At 34.7% G+C, this 27,209-nt stretch overlaps 1 protein-coding gene across 1 annotated transcript; it reads left to right on the forward strand.

The window, feature by feature from the left end:
- Positions 1-10,885: 10,885 nt before the first annotated feature.
- LOC127879346 (solute carrier family 22 member 4-like) lies at positions 10,886-20,499 on the forward strand. Its single transcript, XM_052426127.1, has 8 exons — positions 10,886-11,282; positions 13,690-14,111; positions 14,720-14,941; positions 17,491-17,625; positions 17,970-18,052; positions 18,293-18,410; positions 18,650-18,722; positions 19,552-20,499. Exons 1-8 carry the CDS (start codon positions 10,944-10,946, stop codon positions 19,714-19,716), a joined length of 1,557 nt encoding a protein of 518 aa, XP_052282087.1. The 5' UTR covers positions 10,886-10,943; the 3' UTR covers positions 19,717-20,499.
- Positions 20,500-27,209: the final 6,710 nt, after the last annotated feature.

Genomic DNA, 27,209 nt, shown 5'->3' on the forward strand with positions numbered 1-27,209 from the left:
GGAGAGTCCACTAGGCATAATTGTGTTAATATTATTATTTCATCTCAACAAAACGATTTCTTCATATAATTTCACAGTTAGCAAATTCACAATCTGACCTACATGACATGCAACATATTTTTAATACAAAGCCCCTCTCCAGTGAGTAAAATAATGCTATACATGGTTTTAGTCTTTTTCCAATATCTAAATTGATTGAACACAAAATATAATCAAAGAATCCATCAACATGTATCAGGTTTCGTTTTATTAGATTTTTACAAATTGAATGCACTGTTCAGCAACAAAAGCAAAAAAAGATCTATCAACAGTTATCAAATTGGCATCCATGATGATTGTTTGCATTTTGTTTCTTAATTATGACTTTAAACAAACATATTTGTACAAATGACCAACCACATGTATTTAAAAAAATATCTCACCTAGTTATCAGAAATTACTGAACTATCATCCAAATACTAAAATATTCAATATCAAAAACATTCAAAAAATATCTCACCTAGTTATCAGAAATTACTGAACTATCATCCAAATACGGTACTAAAATATTCAATATCAAAGACATTTTTTTTAAAAAGAAACGCTAATTTGGCAAGTGCATTATAATTGATGACAAACCGACTCCACCTTTAATGAAATTTTGCTCAAATCAACTCATCATCATTCATTAATATGGTTCAATCACACCTTTCTAATCTCCAATTTACTATCATAAAAATGCTTTCAAATCATAATATATTATAAAACCTTTGGAATAAATTGGAGAATAATTTTGTTAGGAAAAAAGAATGTTGGATGTACATGTAATTGGTACTCATGGTATTTTCGATGTTTAGATGTCTATCGAGAGGGTTGAGTGTGAAATTATTGTATATCCTTATCACTTCGAAGATACAGCTTGCAAATAATTATTAACAGTGGCACTAACCTTTATGATGCATGAATATATTAAAGTACAAAGACAATGAATATATTTGTTTCCGTACTGGAAGCAATTTAGCGTTTTTAATACCTGTAAAGTGTTATGGCCTCCAAAAACTTGTGCGAAATGAGCTCAAACAGAACCATGTGCAAATCATTGATGTTCATGGAAAAATGAATAAGTTAATTAAGAGCACTTAATTTCTTTTGATTTTATTGGAATGGAAGCTTCATTACATTGCTTCAAAAGAACTGGTAATGATATCAAATCAGAAGGAATAGTTAAGGTCTGTAAGAAAATCCTGGAAAACAATTGGTGATAATGTAATGTTACTGCATATAGTTTAGTCAAACACAAGTTCAGACAGGAACCTCTCGGAAGCATTTTGTATCTTTTACTAAACAGTTTACAAGTTTATCAATTTGCAGGTAATAACATGCAATTTGGCAAGTAATTTATAACATAAACATATTTATTATCAAATTGTAATCATATTCGTTGATGAATGATTTATTGAACGCAGTTTTGAAGATCATTGACGAAATAAAACAATTTTTAGTTGCAAATGTTTTACTTATGCTATTGGAATTCCCGAATACCAGGTATGTGTTGTTAAGAAATATAATTGTCTCACGCTCTTAAGGTCCATTTTCCATACACAAGGATGATCCAGCTGGCAGGGTTCAGACTTAAGTAAAATATCAAATTGTAATTGTAATTGGTACTCTTTTTCAATTTGGTCCATCCATCTTGAAGTCAAATATCAGTTGCTGTCAGACTTTTGTAACACTCAGTCAAGAGACGGCAGGCGACTATCCACCGATATGGGTTGATATAAATAACTTAATGTGTACTATATTTTATTAAAACACTCAAATTACCATTACTGTTAATGTTAATATCATAATGATGACATTAAATACTTTAAAATGCATCTATTAAACTTCAAAATTACATTCAATTATGGAAAATAACTTAATGCCTTATGACTTCTTTCCACATGTCCTAGTGACACAGATTGCAGAAACATGTTGTAACACTGCACTACCATGAAACTGAATATAAGCTTAAGGTGACAACCAGCAGATGTTAATCTTTAAAAGCACCATAATGTCATATTATAAAGATCATAATGCCATATTATCAATATTATAATCACTTACATTATTTCCGAAAAATATTATAACAAGTCAACATCAATTTTGTTACTAAAAAAAGTATTTTTCAGGTTGATTCCACACACATTTACAAAACACCTTACCGTACCTGTCACTATGAGTTAGCGGTAGCCTTTAGATTAAATACTAAAATCTTACATCTAAGTGGTATGGGGTATTAGTATTAGGCTGTTAATCATCTCGGGTATTGTATCGGTTCCAAAATGTATTGAAATGATATTGTATTGGAATGATTATGAAACAAGATAGCATATTGCACTAGGCCATTTCATGAATAACATGCAGAACGTCTTGGCACAAATATGATGATAATATTGCTGATAATTATAGACTAAACAATATTTAAACAACTTATTTTGGCCACTGTGGAGAATAGAGCCACCTTTAGGGTGACAATCTATACTGTTATGTTTGTGACAAATATCGTATTTTTCCGTGCCATGTTTATAACACAGATTTGCATTATGATGCAATTCTTCAATACGAAAAGCGTCAATATTTTGAGGTTTTTTTTAAGGTCACCTTGTTTAGTGAGATAATACTAAAACAGAAGAACAGCAATTTTTTGCATTTTTTTTATAAACAAGTGACCTGAAAATCAATAGGGGTCATCTGCCAGTCATGATCAATGTACCTATGAAGTTTCATGATCCTTAGCGTTCTTGAGTTATCATCCGGAAACCATCTGGTGGACAGACCGACCGGCATGTGCAAAACAATATACCCCCTCTTCTTTGAAGGGTGGCATAATAATGGGGCTTTACCTCTGAAGTGCTTGGTGTACATTAACTGGTTATTCACTTTGGCCTAAATTTCATATCCAAAAGCATTTTAAGAATGTTTGGTGAAGATTTAAAGGGATCTTTTCACGCTTTGGTAAATTGACAAAATTGAAAAAAGTTGTTTCAGATTCGTAAATTTTCGTTTTAGTTATGATATTTGTGAGGAAACAGTAATACTGAACATTAACCATGCTCTAATATAGCCACTATATGCATCTTTTGACGATTTTAAAACCTAAAAATTATAAAGCGTTGCAACGCGAAACAATTGAATAATTTGGAGAGTTCTGTTTTTGTCGTTAAATTTTGTAAAACTACGAAGATTGCTTATATAAGGTACAAAATACGTCAGTTCTGTATTCTCGGCGGAATAGCTCAGTAGGCTAGAGCGTTTTTACTTCAGGACTCTAGCAGGACTCCAGGGGTCACTGGTTCGAAACCTGGACCGGGCAATGTTCTATTCCTTTTTTAAAAATTTTTCTTGATTTTTTACTGGAGCTTTTACGATCCAATGTTTACATTTATCGATATAAAGCATTTAATGAATAAGTTAAAAAATGCCAAAATCTGTGAAAAGGCCCCTTTAAAGAAAAGTGTATGTTAGTGAGAGTGGTGCACATTTGCTCGTTACCAAACATCTCCATCTTTCACATTAACAAACATTTCCAAAAGGTTTAGTCAAGTTACAATTACAATTCTATAATATAGAGATCGGAAACACAACGAGCGGCCTGCCCGTCCGTCTATCCTGGGATTTCCCATTAAATGCCATGTCAAGGGACTGGAGTATAATAACAAGATATGTGTTTGTCAGAAACACTATGTCCCCTTTTGTGCTGCTTCGAAGCTATATATTTGACCTTGACCATTCACCACTCAAAATGTGCAGCTCCATGAGATACACATGCATGCCACATATCAAGTTGCTATCTTTAATATTGCAAACGTTATTGCAAATGTTTAAGTTGGGGCAAACAAACAAACAAACACACAAACAAACAAACCAACACACAGGGCAGGAACACTATGTCCCCCACTATAGTGTTGTGGGACATAAGAAGGTTGGGAAAAAAAGAATATTCTAACATCAGATAACTGTAAAAAGGCTTAAAGAAATCCCTATCCCAACTCAAGTAGCCATTTATCAAGTGTTTTACTTTTAAATAGATCTCATTTATTGCTGCTTATCAGTAATAAACATAAAAAACAACATAATATATAAATAGTAGTTAACAAGGGCTGTTTGTAAAACATGCATTCCCCCCATATGGGCTATCCGTTGTAGTGACAGCCAGTGTGTGAATATGTTTTTTGTCACTGTGACCTTGACCTTTGACCTAGTGACCTGAAAATCAATAGGGGTCATCTGCCAGTCATGATCAATGTTCCTATGAAATTTCATGATCCTAGCCATAAGCGTTCTTGAGTTATCATCCGGAAACCATTTTACTATTTCAGGTCACCGTGACCTTGACCTTTGATATAGAGACCTGAAAATCAATAGAGGTCATCTGCGAGTCATGATCAATCTACCTATCAAGTTTCATGATCCTAGGCATAAGCGTTCTTGATTTATCATCCGGAAACCATTTTACTATTTCGGGTCACCGTGACCTTGACCTTTGACCTAGTGACCTGAAAATCAATAGGGGTCATTTGCGAGTCATGATCAATGTACCTATGAAGTTTCATGATCCTAGGCATAAGCGTTCTTGAGTTATCATCCGGAAACCATTTTACTATTTCGGGTCACCGTGATCTTGCCCTTTGACCTAGTGACCTGAAAATTAATAGGGGTCATCTGCCAGCCATTATCAATCTACCTACGAAGTTTCATGATCCTAGGCATAAGCGTTCTTGAGTTATCATCCGGAAACCATTTTACTAATTCGGGTCACTGTGACCTTGACCTTTGACCTAGTGACCTGAAAATCAATAGGGTTCATCTGCGAATTATGATTAATCTACCTGTCAAGTTTCATGATCCTATGCCGAGGCGTTCTTGAGTTATCGTCCGGAAACTATTTTACTTTTTCGGGTCACTGTGACCTTGACCTTTGACCTAGTGGCCTCAAAATCAATAGGGGTCATCTGCGAGTCATGATCAATGTACCTATGAAGTTTCATGATCCTAGGCCCAAGCGTTCTTGAGTTATCATCCGGATACCACCTGGTGGACGGACCGACCAACCGACCGACAGACCGACCGACATGTGCAAAGCAATATACCCCCTCTTCTTCGAAGGGGGCATAATAAAAGCATATAGAACCCGTCCCTTGCAGTTGTCTATCCGTATGGTCGTTCGTTAGTGGTAGACAGTGGACTGAGAGAGACGTTTAAGAGTGTTGAGTGCTTGAGGCTGTCTGTATTTAAGACTTTGTTAACTAAAACGATGGGTGAAAGTGTGTTATGAGTAAGGGAAGGTTGCGTTTTAAAGAATTGTTCTGTATGTGAGTGTGATCTTTGTCAGTGTTGTTCGAGGCGCTGTGCAAAATGTGGATGTGTTGGTGTGATAGGTGTTTTTGAGAGATTTTCATTTGATTATTGTCACTGATTAAAATGTAATGAAAAACAGACAAGAATAACAAGCGAATATTATATATATATATACTGGCATTTCCCCAGGAATTGGTCAGGCACTGCGACAGGCGCTTGGTGTCGAATTCTGTATATACTTTCTAAATGTTATAAATCAAAATCCACACTACTTTTGTTGTGAGAATTTCAAGTGCACGCATTTTAGCCCGCTGGGCTATACTCGCCTGGAGAAATCATAATGTTATTTTCTATTTTGTATATGGCTAAAAGCAATTGTATGCTTTAGAGCTAATACATGTTGCTGCTGTAGATGTTGTATTATAATTCCCTTACGACAGATCTAAGGGTCGTCGTTCCTTTTGTTTCTTCCAAAAGTCTGTTGTCTTAACGCTTTTCATTTACAATTAACATAAGTATTAATTAAAAATTGAACAAATTGTATAGAAAATTTCTGTCCATTTAAAACAAATGTTTAATATTTGAAAATAAACTTTCTTAAAATATATAAATTGTATGTTCGGAGAAAAGCATAGGTTAACCGTTTATTGGTACACGTTGTTGTAAACACACCACCTGCGTTCCTTTAATTTTTCTTTTCGTTAATAAAAAATGTTCCATATGCAAACAAGTTGACATTTGCATTTACGGTTGACGTGTTTGAAACTTTTGTTAAAATCTTCTTTCTGCGAGCACACCATATCATATAAGTTATCTTAATTTGCTCATTATAGATATATTGACGATCTATTTGTGTTAATTCATGCCAGAAAATAGTTAATGTTGCTAATTTTAACAATAAAGTAGCGCCCGGAATCCAGACGGTAAAATTTCTATGGTAAATCGTAAAACCAGTTGCAACTCCCTGCGACCCGGAGGGTCAATATAGCTGGGAGGAGGGTCAATATAGCTGGGAGTTGTATTATTGCAACTTATATAGAGATATTCTGCTCTGTGGCAGTCTCCTTAAAAATATCTAACGTTGCGTTGCACGAGGCGACATAGCGGCTAGTTAAATGTCAAGCATCTGTTGAATCTGATATTATTGTTAACAGTTGGTGTTTATAACGGCGTGATTATAACAGATGTTTAAAATTGCCAATAACACTACATTTGAACTCGCTTATAAAACTATTAACTTGCAGAATGTTTTAATTTGCAAATAGATAACCACCTCTATTTCCTGTGTTTTGAAATTATATAATATGTCTAATGGCATACACCTTTGCACATTGAATTTCAATTACATCGTGGTTTGCCCTTGCTTACGAAGCTAAATCATGTTTTCTATAACTTAATAAGCGACAACAATTGCGTTGTAAAAGCACATCGGAAAGGAACTCCTCAGTTACTACCGGATAAGGTGTTTATGGCGTTACGAAACATTCGGACCTAGCGTCCTGAAAACCATCAATTTGTTTACAGATTTAATGTGTTACTCTTAGTTAATAAACAGGAATCACCGAGAGTAATAATTGAAATAGTACGCGAATTGAAAACAAAAGTCTAACTATTGTGTTTTAATTCTTGTTAGTCGCATATTCACCGCATGGAATATGTTTTATCATTGTCAAACCACACCTTTTTGTAATTAGATAAAAACTAAACTACGTGAGTGCACATCATAGGTGTCCTCACTTGCCTTATTATCAGTGTATTTTTTAACCATCGAAATTTATCGTATGTTAATATTTGATTTTCGTGCAGTTTTCTTTCGACACATTTGAATCACACTTTCATAGCCGCGTCATGCGAAAATGGGTTTTACGCGTTTCGGCCAGCGTATCTTAGGCCTAACATGTGCATTTGCGCAGTCTGGTCAGAGGCGATGCTATTTGCTATAAAATCACTTAATGTGTTATGGTCTCATTATGTATCTCCTTAACAGACTGAGAGATGTGCAGGCTGAGAGGGTACTATATATGATGGGCGCATAAGTAATAAGACCAATTTTTGTACGACGAGCGTCATTTAAAATCTCATTGCGAATTGTAAATGGCACATTTTAGCACAATGTTTTTCGATACACAATTGAGTTCAAAATAGCAAACTGGTAAATAAGGGCAGCCTATCCATGCGTTCAGGAACGATTTCCAGACGTGCTGACAGAGCAAGGCAAACACTTTTGGTTGGATAATTAAACGATTTTCCTCTTATCGTGTCACTATAGTATTTCGGTAATGTTTGTTTTTTCATCTTGAAAGCAAAACTATGTTTATCGATAGTCATTTTAATATTCCCCGGACGAATTAGTGAACGAGTATTAACCCTGAAATTCTGCGAGATGGATTTTAACGCGTAATGGTAACTGGGTCACAATTTGTGTCGTTTGAACATACAGAGAGTAGTCCGGAATTCCTTACATTGAACAGTGCTACATCCTTTGCGCTGAGCCCAGACACGGTGATGTAGCCAATGTTCAAGTTTCTTTCTCCAAAAGCCTACGAAATATTCGAATATACTCATGCATGTCTTCTGGCGTTATGCAAAAGTCATTTAAGGTGAAAAGCTGGGTAAAAAAAAACTGCGCCGAAAAAGCGCATAGGTGCTTTATACCCATGTTAAGGTCAGAGTTGTTGACACCGTGTAAACTGCTAGGGTAACAAGTAATGCATTTACAACAAAGTACGGGTCAACAAGGTTGTCTTTATGACTACCCAACTCGTGAGTGAAAATTGAGTATTGCTCGCCTATTTATCTATTATTTATTTTCATCAATTATCTTATTGTAAAATCAATTCATACTTCAACATGATTTCATTTTAAGACAAGTATACATGTATTCGGATATATATGAATGTATTATAATAAAATTGTCATATTATTGTATTATTACTATGCAAACTCACGAATTATAATTATGTTCTAATCGCGCTATTGTGTAAGGGTGAAGCATACGTCTATATCATCTTTCCAGTAAGCATACATTACTGGTATTTTGCTATATAAACATACATACATTCAACTGAACATTAAATGATCCATTTATTAATATAAATATAACTTATATCGAGAGTCATGGAAAGAACAGGTTGCGTTTCAAGTGTAGAAAAGATCATCGAAGAGAACGACGGTTGCGTACGTGTCCCAAGGCGCATGTCCGCCATGATCCATTCGAAGAAGACCGTCGTAGCGTTTTGTGTGGCCGCCTCAGACACCATGTCCAAGAAGCCTGCAGCCTGGTGGTTCCGACCGCCATACGGGCTCAATGGACGACGCGGCGTTTTCTTCCGCATCGCTGTCCAACTGTTTCCTGAAGACGTGTCGCACGGGGGCGCTAGCCATCGTAAGGTTTACGAGTTCGATAACAGCCCGTCCACTGTAGTTGAGCGTTTGTAAATGAATGCGGTGAAAATTAATAAAGCATAATTTAGAATGATTTAATTACTATCATAACTTAAATATTTCGGTTATGACTTGCGGTACATATGTTATCGTACGATGCTTCTTTCACGATAATCATAATCATTGCGGAGAATAGCACCACTAAATAATAATCATTGGGTCATTGCCGACCTGAAATGGCCCACAAGTCACCCGGTGGTGACTAGAAGCCGATTCATGTCACCCTGGGATGACTTCAAGCCGACGCTTCTCGACCCCAGGGTGACATGAATCGGCTTCTAGTCTCCTCGGGTGACAAGAATCGGCTTCTTGTCACCCGTGTATTTTTTTATCAAACGGCACCGCATCCAGGTATCTAATATAGGCTAATTAATTTAGTTTTTTAGACATTTAGCTCTTCTTAGTTTTTTGTAGTATTTTTACACAAATTCTCTCGCATATGAACGACCAAAATCATGTAGGGGGGGTTGCTGAGAAAGTAAAATTGTTGCCGATGGTGACTTTATGCTGATTTCGAGGGTGACTAGGATCGGCTTGAAGTCACCCCGCGGGACAAGAATCGGCTTCATGTCACTCCCGGGTGACTACAATCGGCTTCATGTCACTCCGGGTGACTACAATCGGCTTCATGTCACCCGGGGGTGACTAGCGTCGGCTTGAAGTCACCATAGGGTGACAAGAATCGGCTTCTAGTCACCACCGGGTGACTTGTGGGCCATTTCAGATCGACAATGACCCATTGAGCCTTAATAATGTATATAAAAGTTTATAATCTATATACAAGAAATATTTTATTTTTTTAAAACATGGTTACGTTTGTAAAAGGAAAGGCTCTTATTAGAACTACGTTCTTAGAAGGAAAATTTCTCACCAGACATTAATAAAGATCTCATTTTATGATAATTTTGCAGTATTTTAGCTAATATAAAATTTTCATTGAAATGTTTAATAAACCTTACAAAAGCAACCAAACATTTAAAGTTAACAACTGTAATACTACATTGATTTTTGTGACGTCATCGCTTTTATATTTCTTCATACCACATACTTTAACTTTTTGAATCTACATGCAAAGGTCATTGAGTTAAAAGCGTTCAATTTTAATTATATTTTCTCTCTGACGGGCGTTTCTTGTTTGATTTATTTTTTTAGCAATCACATAAACAACCAAGCTATGTAATATGGAGCTTTTACACCCATTATTGCTGCTTCTTCCTGTATTTGCGCGATGATGATCTGAAATATTATCTTCATGGCGCTATATTCTTAAATCTTCAATAAAGAAGGAATGTAGTTGACACTTGTTTGTAGTTTCATTTCATAGTTCCTCAAAAAGTTGTAACTCTGTTGCTCTGGTATCTTTCCTACCCTTGAGTAATTATATGGTAATTAAATTGAATGCGTTTTAATTCCCTTTTATTATTGTTAAAATTGAGTTACAATGCTATAAGGTTAAATTTTATTTACACTTAAATGTATCATAAATATTGCTGGGCCAAGTGTGAGGTTGAGCGCTCTAAAACCGGTTTAAACCCCAAAGCTTTGCATTGACCGTTCCAAGGCGATGACCCCAGCCTTATTCTCGTGTTTCTATGTTATTTTGTATTGTGCTGTTTTGTGCTGTTTTGTACTGTTTGGGCAATCGATCACTTGCCTTAAATAAAGGACTAACTAAATTTATAATAGGAATTCAATACTGCTCCAGCAGCTGGAGTTTCTCTTCTTTATATTAATTTATCCGTAAAGTGAACTAAGAGATGAACTGCATAAGAGGTCAAACCTCCGTATAAAAAAAAACGTGCACGAGTGTTAATCGCTTAAGTGAACAACTTATGTTCTAATTATTTATGACTCAACATGTAATTACATTGACTGGCATAAGGTGTGGCGACAATTGACTTTAAATACAACTTTATTTTCCACAGATTCATGCGTATGTGGCTTCAATACTTTAAGGTAAAACCTGATAAACCAATTTTTAAGACACTTATAAAAAGTCAACGCATGTCTAGGAATACATTTTGTAATATAAATATTCAGTTCCACGGACCATACATTTGTTCATATCGCGCCAGGATATGCATAGGTTTATAGTATTTTGTCATATACACTTGCAAATATATAAGTGAACGTTCATATGTTTCTCTGTCAAGTATCAATATCACATTATTTCGAGAGTCATGGAGGGTAAAATCGGCGTTACAAGTGCAGATAAGATCATTGAGGAGATAGGCGGATGCGGACGTTTCCAATGGCGTTTGTCCGCCCTGATCCATGCCATGAAGACCGTCGTAGCGTTCTGTATGGTTGCCTCAGTCATCATGTCCAAGAAGCCTACGGCCTGGTGGTGCCGCACACCATACGTAGTCAACGCGACGGGTATAATTGTTGACGCGACGGCGTCTTGCGCATCGCGGCCAAACGCGACCAACTGTTTCCTAAAGACGTGTCGCCCTGGTAACGCCAGCAATTGCGAGACTTACGAGTACGACAACAGCCCGTCCACTCTAGTGACCGAAGTGAGTGCTACGTTGATTGTTTCTTTACCAATGCTGTGATAAATGTTTAATTTTTTAAGGTCCATATGCATAAAATCAGGACCCTGTCTGACCAAAAATCAATGTTTAGTTACCACTAATGTTAAGCAAACATCAAATGCACGATTCATTGGCGTCGCTCTGGAGAGCGGCGACTAGTATGTAAAAAAAAATTTGCTTATGGAAGGAGAAGTTATTGTACGGGTCAATTGCATAGTGGTGATTTTTTTTGTAAATTAGTGTAAATAAGTACTGCATTTGTGCCTATTACATTTATTACAACATTTATTGCCAATAATGCAAAGCTTATTGTTTTAATTAATAATTGATTCACAACTGATCACAGGGGAAAGATCAGAGGGACTGGGCAAATACGCGAAACTTTCTGGTTTTGTATAAAAATACATAATTAAAATATATTTATTTTGTGGTTTTTCTTATTTGCTTATTTAGTGGAGAATCAATGTAGTACGATATTTGACGACCTATCGCGCAAGCAAGTTTATTGAAAGGCGTAGTGGTACGAAAACGTACAATGTATTAGTTTATTAATAGACATATAATAACGATCACTATACACAACTTCACCAAAAAGCAGTACATAAATGATGTCAGCCGTAATAGCTCAGTTGGGAGAACATTTTTCATCAGATTCTTTCCAAACTTACAGTGTCTTCATATCAATGAGCATTTTACCTTATTAAAAATGAGAAACATCGGGACAATAAGTCCAGATTTTTTTTCTACTAAATTTGACAAAAAAACTATTTCAACTTGTTTAAAAGATTACAAAACTTTCGTCTGAATCTTTCCAAACTTGTTAAGTGTTTTTATATCAGTATTACTCGAACCCTATATAAAATGATGAATATCGGAGCAATAAATCTATTATGATCTTTTACTGAATGTCAAAGTATTGCGTAATGCAGCTTTTTTATGAAATTTACAGTTTTAATTCAATTTTTTTCAAACTTTTATAGTGTTTTCATATCAATGAGTACTCAACCCCTATCGTAAATGAGCAACGTAAGAATAAGTTCAGAATCATCTCCCCTTGAAGTTGAGAAAAATATAAAAATTACGCTTACAAGATGAAGCAGATTTTTAAAACCTACACAGTTCTGTCCCATTAATGAAAACTTCACACGGATGCCAGTAATAAAAGGAAATCAATGTAAATTAAATGAACTATGAAATATTTGGGGGTGACAACACAAAGTCATAGATAATGGTTATCTGGGGTTTATAACACAACATCATAAATAATGGTTATTTGGGGGTTATAACACAAAATTATAGATAATAATTAAACCAGTATCTTTTCTATTTTGTTTAAAATAATCGGCCAATTCATTAATATTTACAGTAGAAAAAAAATCGTTCCATGTAACTTCATTGAGTGCCTTTTACACTGAAATTCCCGACGCCCTTTGATGCTTTGCATCAATACTTATCTTGTATAATAATTGACTTAAAGGAAACGAACAAAATAACTGAAAAAAATCTTATCAGATACAATGATCAATGATGCTTAGCAATTTTCTTTCTTTAAAAATGTGTCGTTCCTTAAAATTGGGTACGATGTCTAATAAGATGGACCCATGAAGTCAAAAATTATCATTTTTAATGACACCCCGTGTCGTTAATGAATAAATGGGCAATGGTTTTTATGAGTTAAATGGACTTGTTCATAGATTTGTATATTTAGCAACATTTATTTAAATATGTTTACTCACATTTATATTTAATGTTTTGAATAATCTTAAATTATTACACTAGCACTAGAAAAAGGTTAAACAAAAATATTGTCGCCCCCGTGATTCGAACCAAACCTTCGGTAGCAAACGCAAGTGCGCTACAAGTGCGCCATTCCTGCTTCATTAAATTTTGGTGAATTATAAATTCTATATTAGCAATACGCGATTTTTCCAAACTATCGAAGAAAACCGTTACAAACGCATTATTATTTTCTTGATTTCTATGATGATTATCAATAATTAAACCAATAACTTTAACAGTTGTATTGTTCAGGTGTATTATTTCGCTTTAAACAAATACATTGTTTGCTTTCTCTGTTTAATCTACTTCATTTATTTTTCTGGAAATCATCATATTGACAAACTGCGACCAAATCTCTTTAAGTGAAGACTGATACATTCTTATAAGATTGTTGTATAACGTTTAAAACATTATGGAAATAATCATGTTAACCGAATGAAAATCATTTGTAATAAATTATCATAGTGTCTTATTAAGTTTTATGTTATAAGTGCTACTGTTGCTTGTAAATGTGTGTGCTCCCTTAAATTATACACTTACCATAAACACATGCACATACTTAGAGTTTATTAATCAAACACAATCATCGATAAAATGGTCCATGTTCTAGTTCGACCTTCTCTGTGACTGGAGCTGGGTACCCAGCACTATCATGTCCATCCAGCTTGGCGGCGTTCTGCTGGGGAATTTCTTCGGCGGTCTATTAGCCGACATGTTTGGAAGGAAACCCGTGCTGTTCGCGTCAATCTTCGTTCTGACCGTATCAAACCTCGTTGGTTACTTGGCGGGGAGTTGGGTACTGATGGCAGCCTCTCGGTTGTTCGTTGGTCTTGGCTGCGGTCTCTTCCTGAATACGCAGTATTCTTATCTCTGTGAGTTCACGCTAGCTCAGGACCGCCCTTTGGCCATTGGGTTTCCGTCTTGGGCCATCCAACACTGCCTTTTCGCGCTGCTAGCCTGGCTTCTGAAAGACTGGCGTAACATTCAGCTCATGGTATTGCTTGCCTGTCTCCCGACGTTCTTTGCTTGGTGGTGAGTGAATTAACACATGGTTTCAATGTAATGATGAGTATGTATAAAAGGCGTAATTGTTCAGTATGTTCTATATGTTCTTGTTTCGGCCCATTTTGTTTAAAAATCAGATAAAAGTAAATTCTTTCATGGCAAAATTAACAAGGCTATTGTCAAGCAATATGGTCCCCTACCGGCTCCACCATTGTCAGAAATTCCACCATTTTCAGAATTATTATTTTGGGTTGCCATAGCAACCACAATTTTTGACGTGTAACAAAATGAAATGACGTGCATAATGTCCATATTGCCATATATCCATGTTTCAAATTTTATGAATAAATATTAAGAAATTTTAAAGTTATCGCAGGATCCAGAAAAGTGTGAGCGACTGACAGACAGACAGACTGACAGACTGACAGACGGAGTGCAAACAATAAGTCCCCTCCGGTGAAACCGTTAGGGGACAATAACAGAAAAACGAGAGATAGTTCATATTTTCACGTAAAGTGTCCCGCATTACTTAGGAGAAAAGTACCAACATTGTGTCAACCCTCGTATACTCGTAGACATCATAATTTTTTATGACCTAATAGTGATCAACAGTTAATTAAGTTATCGTGTTTTAGGTGGATACCAGAAAGCTTCCGGTGGTACATCGCTCACGACAAACAGCATCAAGCCATGGCTGTCGTGAAGCAGGTGTCAAAATTCAACAAGAAGACACCACGTGACCTGGGTCTTCTCCTGATAGAAAGCAAGCAACTCAAACCACCGAAGAAGAGCGCATTCTTAGATCTGTTTCGGTCAAAGCAACTGCTTAGATTGACTGTTTTGCTTGCAAGTAACTGGTATGTTTCACGATGTTTTGCGTTTGGCAGTTTGTTCTTTTGACTTTGTAAAAACTCCGTACAAAGGTTTGACTGGTTCCGAGTATAGCTGGTTATCAAATCCATGCCGTTATAACCAACCACGTGATGATAGATGAGCCACTTGGTACTATGATGGCGTCTTACAGTATCAAACATTCCCGTTATTATTTTTACTTCTTTTAATTTAGGTAATTTATTGTTTATTATAAACCTAAACTTATTTTCAAAATATAAATGAACATGAAACCAATTTGTATAATATAATACTCAAACCAAAAAATCCTGCCAGATTTGGAAGGATTTTCTTGTGATATCAGTGGTTATTACCAGTAGACGTGTAGTTTTGTTGTCCGGATTTGTTATAGAGACTATTATATTAATGTCATTGTAAACTTGAATTTATCTAACGAGTTGCAGAAAGGTTTGCACGGGGAGGCTTGCCGAGTCGTTTATGCCTTTTTGAGGCGATCACAATGATATCCCATATTATAAAAAATATCGTTCATGAGACAATCAAAATGTAAGCGGTTTATAGTTAAAAAAAACAATCGCCAACACATATAAAATTAACTGAATCAAACCTAAAGTAGCAATATTGATATTTTGTGTTATCTTTACCGTTTTCGCCATGCAAAAGTGTCTTCAACAAATCAAAGCAAAAGCAAAAAACAACACAAAATATCACTAAATGCCTTGACTCAAATTTCATCAGCATTCCACATGTTGCGCACTCAAGTAGAACACAGAATTTTTTTTGTTCAAACTGAAATTGTTTCACAAAAGCAAACGACCAAAAATAAAGATGGTCGCCGTTTCAACTGACAAATTGTGTACCTGTACGTTAAGCATGATGCAACATTTATCCCAATCAATGTGGTTAATTTTAGTCTATAAACAACTCTTCTTAAACTCTTCTTTTGACACACTTTTTACTAATTTGCATATAGAAGCCTAACCTCATCCTACATTTACACTTTAAACATTTCGTCATTTTGGGTAAGCAGGCAATTCGTTGATCAACTATAACAATGGAACGACCTTTTAACTAATGAAAATATCCTTCAATTTCTACGTCAATATCAGTCCAAAAGTAAAAGAACAACGCACCACAATTGATAACGTGAGTAGGCAAGCGCATGCAGTTTGGCGATTGGTTATGCATTCATTTACAAACATATCAACTGAAACACTGTTCTGAATTAGTATCATTCTTATATATTGATCAGAAATATATTCATTCAATGCATGTATATGTTGAAAATTAAGAAAAAACGAATGAGGTTATTGGTACATTTTAACGAGTAAAATTGTCTTCAAGTCCTTACAGACCTTTGGCCGAAAATAAAGGGTCAAAAAGTTGTCCGCAAAGAACATTAAGAATATAAAGAAGTGAAACTCCAGCTGCTGGAGCAGTATTGAATTTTCATTAAAAACAATTAGTTGGTCCTTTATTTAAGGCAAGTGACCGATTGCCAAAACAGTACAGAACAGCACAATACAGCACAATACAAACCAACATAAACACAAAATATGAATAAAGCTGGGGTCACCGCCTTGGAACGGTAAATGCAAAGCATTGGGGGTTTAAACCTGGTTATAGAGCGCTCAACCTCACACTTGGCCCAGCAATATTCATAATACATTTAAGTGTAAATAAAATTTAACGTCATAGCATTGTAACTCAAATTAAACAATAATAAAAGGGAATTAAAACGCATTCAATTTAATTACTATTTAATTACTCAATTGCATTGAAGATACAAGAGTAACAGAATTACAACTTTTTGACGAACGATCAAAGAAAACTATTAACAATTGTCAACTACATTCCTTCTTTATAGAAAAGATTTAAGAATATAGAATCATAGAGTTAATTTCTCAGATAATCATCGCGCAAATACAGGAAGAAGCAGCAATAATGGGTGTAAAAATTCCATACTACATAGCTTGGTTGTTTATGTGACTGCTAAACAAATTAAAGATAATTAAATCAAACAAGAAACGCCTATCAAAGAGAAAATATAAATAAAATGGAACGTTATAAACCCAAGCATTGCTAAGGCTGCAATGCATGCAAATCACAATACTATCCGACACCCATAGTTTCCCTCTATAAAATAATTTGGTTGTAGGATTAAATGCTATATTTCTGTTTCTGGGATAATTTTCGGTAGATAAGTATAGTAATACATACAAATTAGAAAAACGCGTAAAGAATTCTCAATGATGTGACAGGCATAGAACATTTAAAATGTGTATGTATGTTTATTTATGGAAAAACAAAATACAAGTGACTATGCTTAGTAATCCCGTGATTAATGTCATCTCACACATATTGTACGTGACCTGCATGCAAACAATTTAGGGTATCGGGGTTTGCATTTACATCTATTTACATAATTATATCATATATATCATCTGTGTAAAATTGTATATCACGCAAATACACAGTAAATGTAATTGACCATTGTAGATGCATATTTAGAGGAACACTCGGAGCTTTGTTAATATTATAATTCTCTGTTCAGGGTCGCCTTGGGTCTGATAACGTATGGCATCAACTACGGTATTCAAGGCCTGTCTGGGAACGTCTACCTGAACATATTCCTCTTTAACCTCGCCACGATCCCTACAAAATCTGTCACAATTTGGCTTAGCAACAGGTAGGCCATACTGTCTATATTTTTGTATATTTCACATATAGCTTTGATGATCTATGTTTATTGTAGTCATGTAATAAGGTGCAAAATTACTGTGAAGTTTAGTTATCAATCTTATATTTTACCGTTCGTTGCAATGTTATATTTGTAACATATTCGAACCAGGCAATAAACACATTTTTATCGCAAATTGTGAGGCCTCGTTTCACATAAGTTGTGAAATACGTGTTTTGATTGAATGACTATGTAATTACGACCATCGATCTCTTAATCGTACTTACGAAAGAATGACCAAAGCGTTCTCGTACAACACTTCATATCTTTTCTGAGTCGTCTCGATGTTTCAGGCTCGGTCGCCGGCTGTCCACCATAGTCATCTTTGTGCTGATCGTCATTGCAGGCCTCGTATGTGGCATAATACAGAGCATAGGTATTAACTAAAGGATCAGAAAGGCGTTACACATTGTTAACTATCTTAACTATAACCGATAACTATGGCGTTGGAAATGAGTTCAAATATAAGATTAAATCCATTGAAATTTAAAAAATCATTTCTACAAACCTAACTGAATCACTTGAATATGCCATAAACATGTCTAAGTTATAATTGCTACGGACTTTGTGTTCTTAATTAAAATATAATATAATTATCATTTGTTTTTCTTTTCAGATACGCCATATAAAGGCGGGTTGACCAACGGTTTGTCAATGGCCGTCTACTTTTGTATCGGGGCCGCATGGGGACCAATTCAAACAATGACCATTGAACTGTATCCTACTCTCATCAGGTGGGAATAACTACGAAAACTGGTCTTATATTAATGTTTATTGGTTAGGATTTTAAAAGGTAGTCCTACTAAGATTTATCGTGATTTTCGGCCGATTCGCAATACCAAGAATTCCGCACGGTAGTACCAATGAAAAGACCAAGTATGATAACAAATATTCATATGTACATTTTATAACAAATGAATTTTTTTATTTAAATAAAACCCAAATGCTATAAAAATTGTACTCTGTTTACTAGGACCAGTGGGTTTGGCTGTCTGAGCGTGTTGGCCAGGGTTGGAGCGATGATTGGACCGCAGCTTGTCTTCTTGGTTAGGGCATAGCCTGCTTTTTTTGGTTTATATAAATATATATGGAAAAGTCATAATGCGTGTCAGTGGCTATTGCATTAACGATCGATTGGTCCTTTATGGATTCATCTCGAAATACCATTTAATATATTTACATTCGTCTTTCAATCTGGCATATAAACTGAACATTTACTTTAAACCCGTCGTTTTTACTGCGGAGCAAAATTTATTGTAACAAGTTCGCTTGTCTTTTTGTTGTTTTTTTCAACATCTTGCATAAACTCAATACGAGATAATGAAGCTTGACAGAAGATATCTACCGTCTCGTTTAGCATTGAAATGCACTTTAATTTAGAAATTAAGTTTAACATAAAGATAAATTCAATTGAATACTTTCAAAAGTTCAGTATCTGAAGCACAGTGAGTTCTCTATATGCTGAAATAGAAAATACTTTATTGCAACATGTCTAAGTATTTTGATTTTGTCGAAATGTGTACTGATTATTCAGCTTTTATGTTGTTTTCCGATGGAATTTTCTCTTTTTTTTTGACAACGTCTTCTATTCTTAATTTAAATATTTCTATACAAAAGGATATTCAATTTATCAACTCCGCAATCCACTGTGTCTCAAAAACTTATATTTAGAAAAAACGTTTAAAGAACCCGAGGAATTTTGTTTTTCTCTGTTATCCAAGTGCCATCCGTTATCGAAGTATCGCCATAGCCAGCGTGTATGCATGATTTGTGTCAAATCTAGTAAAAAAATTCACTCACGCATACACATTTTTTTACAATTCATGACAATCTGGTCACCTTTTTTGCAAGAGCATATCTGTGCCTTATTTTCAGGATAAGTTTGCCCCGGGACTACTTTACTACTGTTGCGCAGGAATATCGGTCGTGTGTGTGATATGTCAGCTATTTTTACCCGAGACTAAGAACGCTGCGTTAAACGACAACATGGACTATCTAAAAGAGAAGGGTGCCGATACAGCGAAGAACGAGCCTATTTGAAGTAGGTGACATCAGCATTTGCGAAAGTCACACCAAGTTCGTTGGTTGTGTTATAGCAATTTTGTTTGATAGAATTATGTATCTTATAAAAATTTAACTATTGTCTTTTGCTTATGACTTCTACCCTTCAATAAATTCTTTTGTATATATACGCGATTTCTGATCCCTCTGGATAACTTTAACTAATCTTAAAAATAGCCCACACGTTTCAATATACAATGTAATTAACATTTCATGAATGGAGCATCATTTGACCATTTATTTAAAGAGTTTGGGATAAGCTTTTTGCGTCCTAAAGAAGCATAATGATAATTATATAATTAATATAATTTTAGATGAAAATGATAATATCTGCAGATATTTTAGTAAAAGTGTTACTACGCTCAATAAATTTTATCTGTAAAAAGCTCAGAATTGTCTTATGACTTTAGTATTTCTTTTGTAAATTAGGCCGACGAGTAAGGTTTAAATCTTAACAATAATTTTAGCTATTTGAGAATTGCTGTTGTGTACACGTAAAAACGTTTCCATACTTTTATCTAAACAAATGAAAAATCAATAATAGCTACGATTTACTCAATTATGTATAATGTTCACGTGAGTTACGACAGAAAATGGGTTCGTGTGAATACTAACATGATACATGTACTTGTTAAGAAATGTGTAATTTGTTTTGAAATTATTTTACCACAAACGCTACTCCGCTTGTTTTATGTTGTTTAAATATTCATGACTTTATTGTTTGGGCAGTCCGACTGTTTCCAAACATTATTGATTTGGAACATTAATATATCACGGTCAAAAATAAAAATTGTGTTGTTGTTTTCTTGGTTGAATGGTCTGAGTTAATAGATAAGGAAAAATTTAACTACTGCTGATCAACAAGTATAGTTGGATATCGAGAGTCTAATACACTATCACGCGTCTGTTGCGTAACCTCGTTGATAGTGCTTGCTAATACAGCGGGGTTGAATTTGATATGTGATGGAAACGTTCTTTTGTTCTCAATAGGTAGCGGCAATCTCTCTGTATTCTTAATTGCACGGGTGTTAACAACGCTATTGTGTAAGGTTAAGTTTGATTGAGTTCACAGTTCTCAATTTATATGAAGTTAAACATGAGTTCACAAATAACTACATGTATGCTATAGACAACGACAAAAGTGCTTAAAGTGCTAAAACCGAATACAAGAGTGCCAAGATGGCCCTAGTTCGCTCACCTGAGAGGAGTTGGTTCATTCAATCTTTACCAAAATGTCAAACTTTACCTAGATATTGGGCAGACAGACATTCAGGTCAAGTTTCTGGCACATGGAGTGTTTTTGTAAGATTTGACCTGGATACCTTTATTTTGAGTTGAACCCCCTAACCAAACATCAAACTTAGCTTACAAAATTAAATATTATGACCAAGATTCATAAATTCTGAAACAAAATTGTGACCTCTAGAGTGTTTACAACGATTTTGTATAACATAAAGAAAATTTGGACAATCTAAGGGCAATAATTATGGCATTAATTATGTGATTTTGCTCATTATCAAAATTGACTGAGATCTTTCAACAACTTTGATTAAGAATGCTTGAGAAATGTGAATGCTAGAGTGTTTACAAACCAAATGTGGACAGACGGACGGCGGACAAAGATCAATCCTAAAACCTCACCTGCGCAATCAGGTGAGCTAAAAAGTGTGTTTCGCCGATCTGAGCCATTTTCCAACTTTTCCGAGAAATCAATAAAACCAATGTATTGAGTAAGTTTCACGATGATTAGGAAAAAAATGTGACTTCTATAGTGTTTCTCTCTAGTCACATATGGAAAACTGCCCCACCCCCCTGGCAGCCATGTTTTTGACCGATCGGGACCATTTGCGAACTCATCTGAGAAATATAAAAAACCAATATTTTAATCAAGTCTCATGATGATTGCGCAAATAATGTGACTTCTAGAGTGTTCACAAGCTTTTTTACTATATAAATATAAGAAAACTGCCCCCCCCCCCGGCAGCCATGTTATTCAACTGACCGGAACCATTTTCGAACTCAACTCTCGTATCAACGAAAACAATGTTCTGACCAAATTTCATGAACATTGGGCCAAACATGTAACTTCTAGAGTGTTCACATGTTTTCACTATAAACATATAGAGAAAAATGACCCGCCCACTGGCGGCAATGTTTTTTCACCGATCTGGACCATTTTCAATCTCTTCCGAGATATCAATAAAACCAATGTTTTGACCAACTTTCATGATGAATGGGCAAAAAATGTGACTTCTAGAGTGTTAACAATGTTTCTATATAGCCAAATAAGGAAAACTGCCCCGCCCACTGGCGGCCATGTTATTCAACGGACCGGAACCACTTTTGAACTCAACCAACATATCATTAAGGCAAACATTTTGGCAAAGTTACATGAAGATTGGGCATAAAATGTGACTTCTACAGTGTTTACAATGTTTTTCTTTTTTTTTTGACCTAGTGACATAGTTTTTGAAACAGCATGACCCAGTTTCGAACTCGATCGAGAAATTATTGGGACAAATCTTCTGACCAAGTTTCATAAAGATCGGACAATAAATGTGGCCTTTAGAGTTTTACGAACAGTGTGGACGGACGGACGACGGACGGACGGACTACGGACGGACGACGGACAAACACCGGTCACAAAAGCTCACCTGAGCAATAAGGTGAGCTAATAAAAACGCTAAATATAACAAGAAATATATCTTCAAAAAATATATCGGGCGTAAATATTGATGACTTTGAAATAAAGTTTGAAATTAACGTTTCTAAACAATTAAATTGAAAACAAAAGTTTAACTGTTGTGTTGTTTTCACGTGTTAGTCCCATATTCACCGCATGAAATGTGTATTATTATAGTCAAGCCACACATTAGCGTTAGTAGATAAAAATCAAAGCGCTGAAGGCACTGAATTAGTTCGCTGTAGTATTATCTTAGACGCAACTCAGTTTACAAAATTATGTTATAGCTTTTCATATCGCAAGTTTGAAATGACCACAACCCATTCAAATGTATAAAGAGTGTGTCTTAAAACACAGGTCGTGATGTGTTGTGTTGTTTTTTTTAAATCATTGATACAGCTAATCAGTGTGCACATGCTTATCTTATTTGACATGCATTAAGCCCCGTTTTCCCTGAAATCAGCCAATATGTACAGATTTCAACGATCAACACTAGACTGGCCAACGTTGTCTTACAAGCTGTTAAATAAACACTATGTACTATACCAGTGAGAACAGGCAGATGCGGTGGTTAAAGCAGACGCTTTAAGCATTCTGTCGTCTGCTAAATTTTACTGGAGTTATCCACACAGGCACTCACGGGTTACGGTTCCTAGCGTAGCTAAGGCATACTGATTTGCTAACGCTCACAAATAATTATACTACGGGAGTTCGCATCATATTTGTAATCACATGGCTTTTTATAAGTTTCTTTTTCACCAACGAAATATATCGTATGTAAATATTTGAATAACACGCAGTTTTGTTTCGACACATTCAAATCAAACTTTCATAACTGCGTCATGCGAAAATGGGTCTTATGGCGTTTGGGCTAGCGTAGCTCAATCCCAGCCTGTGCATTTGCGCAGTCTGGCCAGGGATGATGCTGTCCGCTATAAAATCACTCAAGGTTTTATGGTCTCATTATGTATCTACTGACCAGACTGAGAAATGCGGAGACTGGGTGGGTTATAGCTTTGATGGGCGCATATGGCATCAGACCTATTTTCGCATGGCGCGGTTAAAAAAAACTTATTGCGAATTATAAATGACTGATTTTAGCACAATGCTTTTCGACATAAAATTGAATTCAAAAGAGCATACTCGCAGATAAGGGAAGTCTATTCAGGCGTTCATGAACGATTTCCAGACGTGCTAACCGAGTACGGCAAACATTTGCGGTTAGATAATTAAACGAGTTTCCTCTTATTGTGACACTGTACTATTTCGATGATGTTTGTTTTCTCATTTTGAAAGCAAAACTGTGTTTATCGATAGTCAAATATGTCTTGCTCTGACGATTTAGTGACCGAGTACAGACCCTGAAATTCTGCGAGATGGATTTTAACGCGCAACTGTAACTGGGCAAAAATTTGTGTCTATTTGTCGTTTAAACATTTAGTATACCCGGACAAATAGGACCAGATTTGAAACTTATATTTTCTGAAAGGTCATAGATTCTGAGATCACAAAGTTCCCGAAAATTTCCATCTGGGAAACACCAGAATCCGAGATGGCGTCCAAAATGGCGTCTATTTTGATACTATGAGCACTATTAGATTATTTCTTTAAAAGTATAAGTCTTTTTGTGCCTAAATCTTTTTAAATAAGGATATAAAAGCATAATTTTACAAATCGCTTGTTTTCATACTAAAATAACCAATATGGCGTCCAAAATGGCGGCCAATTACCTAAAAAAAAATTTTTTATATAAATTACTTAAACAATTGACAGTATTTCATTGTGGAAATTGTTGCCTACATTCACGTTATGTCACAACAATAACATGTTTGCACTTATTGTTTTTTTATCTACTTGAAAATTCAATATGGCGTCCAAAATGGCGTCCAACATGTCTACAATGTGCCTTCAACTCCATTTTGTGGCGGAAATTATCATTACAATATGCATAATGTCAAAATTAAAGTTTCAACTTTAATATTTGCGACTGAATTCAGGTATGTACAACGTTTCAAGTATGTTATTATAAAAGTGGGTGGGGTACCGTAATTAAATTAAACAATCTTTTATTTCCTCTCTTTCTGTTTCTTCGTTGGCGCATATTGATAAGGAATGTAAACTTATTTTACTTCAATCTGACCCTCTAAATGATTGTGCTTGTATTATTGAATCTTTCATTGACTACTATCTTAAACTTTTTATTGAATATGTACTTAACAAAACTAGAAATCGTATCAAAATTGAGTTTTGTAACAAAGGTCTTGATTTAATTGACCTTCCTAAAATATTCAATGATAAAAATGTACGTCGGTTGATTCCCCCTTATTTCCGCAATACTGAATCACCACTTATTTGCTACAAATATAGTAAACCTGTAAGAAGTATCGTTTTTAATTATAATTCTATTTCCACAGATATAAATGTAATAAGAAATTGTCCTACATTATGTGACTGTACTAGTTCTAAATATATATATGGTCCTGTTGCACATGTTATTACTGGGGACCTTAATTTCATTCACAATAAAAACCTTAGAAATTTGCTACGCAGAGGCCTATTCCTGTTGATTTTGATGACTGCATTAAGAATATCGTAACATCCTTACATGATTATTGCACTAAATGGTGCAGGAAGGAAAATGCTGAAATTACTGCACTCAATGATTGGAAAACAAAAATATTTAGAATGGCCATGACTAAAATATGTTTTTATGATACACACCCTTTAGCCCTACCACATTCACCTAAATTTAATAAACAAAATCTCTGTAAATTGCTTGAAGACTTAAAATCTAAATTCGTCTTAGTTCCTGCTGATAAGGCTGCTAATAATGTTAAAATAATATGACGAGTGTTTTATGTTCAAACTATTTCACAAGAATTTTCACAAACTACATCATATTGTGAGTACAATAAGCAACCTAATGAAATTATTACCGACCATATTGCCCAATGCATAAAGTTAAATGTAATAGTCAATATTACTGACAAGAAATTGCCATCACTTTACTGGATACCTAAATTACATAAGACGCCATATAAAAGTCGTTTTATCGCTAATTCAGTGTCTTGTACCACCAAACAATTATCAGTGTATCTTACATCTGCATTGAGTGCTATTAGATATTAATAGCTAAATTTTGTTATAAAGTTTATGAAAATAGTAATATTAACCTATTTTGGTCAATAAAAAACACCTTAGAAGTTATTGATAAAATTGAAAATAAAAAATATAAGGTGTCACAGGTAAGTACTTATGATTTTTCTACACTATATACAACGCTTCCTCACGCTCTAATACAATCCAAACTTGTTTCTTTGATTGAAAAAACTTTTGCTTGAGAGAAGTGTTTGTATCTAGCTTTAAACACTAAAACAGCTTTTTTTACTAATCAGATATTAGATAATTACATCATTTGGACTGGTCTTGACTTTTGTGCAGCACTTACTTTTCTTTTGGATAACTTGTTTGTTGAATTTAATGGTAAAATATTTAAACAAATTATTGGCGTTCCTATGGGTACTAATTGTGCGCCACTTATAGCTGACCTTTTTATATTGTTATGAAAGCGAATTTATGTTAGAATTATCTAAAACTAAGCAAGTAGATTTGATTAATTGTTTTAACCTTACTAGTAGGTACATTGATGACATACTTAATTTAGATAATCCATTATTTGAACAATATATTCACAAAATCTACCCAAAAGAACTAGTCTTAAATAGATCGTGTATATCCATTACAGACGCTGCGTATTTAGACTTACATTTAACTATTAATAATAATTTGATCAAAACTAGTTCATACGACAAACGGGACGATTTTAACTTTGAAATTGTGAATTTTCCGTTTCTAGATGGCAACATCCCTAAAGGATCTTCCTATGTTATTTACATTTCGCAGTTGGTACGTTATGCCAGATTATGTTCGTGTATTAAAGATTTTAATGATCGTAATCTAATATTAACTAAAAATTGCTAAAACAAGGCTTTTTATATCATAACCTAAGAAATAAATTTGCTAGATTTTACTCTAAGTATGGTGATTTAATTTCAAAATATAATGTTTCTTTAAAATGGCATTTTAATAATGGAATCTCCCATCCATCATTTTACGGAGATGTTTTGAAGCGTGTCCGCAAATTAAAATATGTTAAACCAAATGTTCATATTAAACTTTTCAATTTAATTAACTTGTTTTTATCAAAAGGGATACGATGCTTATGTACTTAAAAACACGTGTTTGATGGTTTTCGATTCACTATATCTTTCTTCCCTTAAAATTTGGACTCATTAGTGATATTATAGGCATTTTTCACTGATGAATACAATTGTGTCATTGTGTCGTATGAACAAATCTGCATGAAAACTACATTATAGGCATTTTTCACTGTTTAATAAAATTGTGTCATTGTGTCGTATGAACAAATCTGCATGAAAACTACATTTGTACTCAAATCGTACATCAAATCATTTCTGTCTTCAGTTGTCAAAACACCTATATACTGTTTGAAAACAATAATGTCGCTTTAATGGAGTTACCATTTTTATTCATTTGCTTCTTAATATTAAATCACCTAAACTTGTTTTATTAGTAGCACAGCCCCATTAATAATTTTATTTAGTACTGCCCCTGGAATTTGTTCACGTCATTATGTCATTATGGATTTTTGTGACGTCATACGACCGACTTTCCCAGTTGTAATAAACATGCATAGGTCATTGGGCTTATAACGTTCCATTTTATTTATATTTTCTCTCTGATAGGCGTTTCTTGTTTGATTTTATTT

Source organism: Dreissena polymorpha, chromosome 1, assembly GCF_020536995.1.
Source record: "Dreissena polymorpha isolate Duluth1 chromosome 1, UMN_Dpol_1.0, whole genome shotgun sequence".
Taxonomy (NCBI): domain Eukaryota; kingdom Metazoa; phylum Mollusca; class Bivalvia; order Myida; family Dreissenidae; genus Dreissena; species Dreissena polymorpha.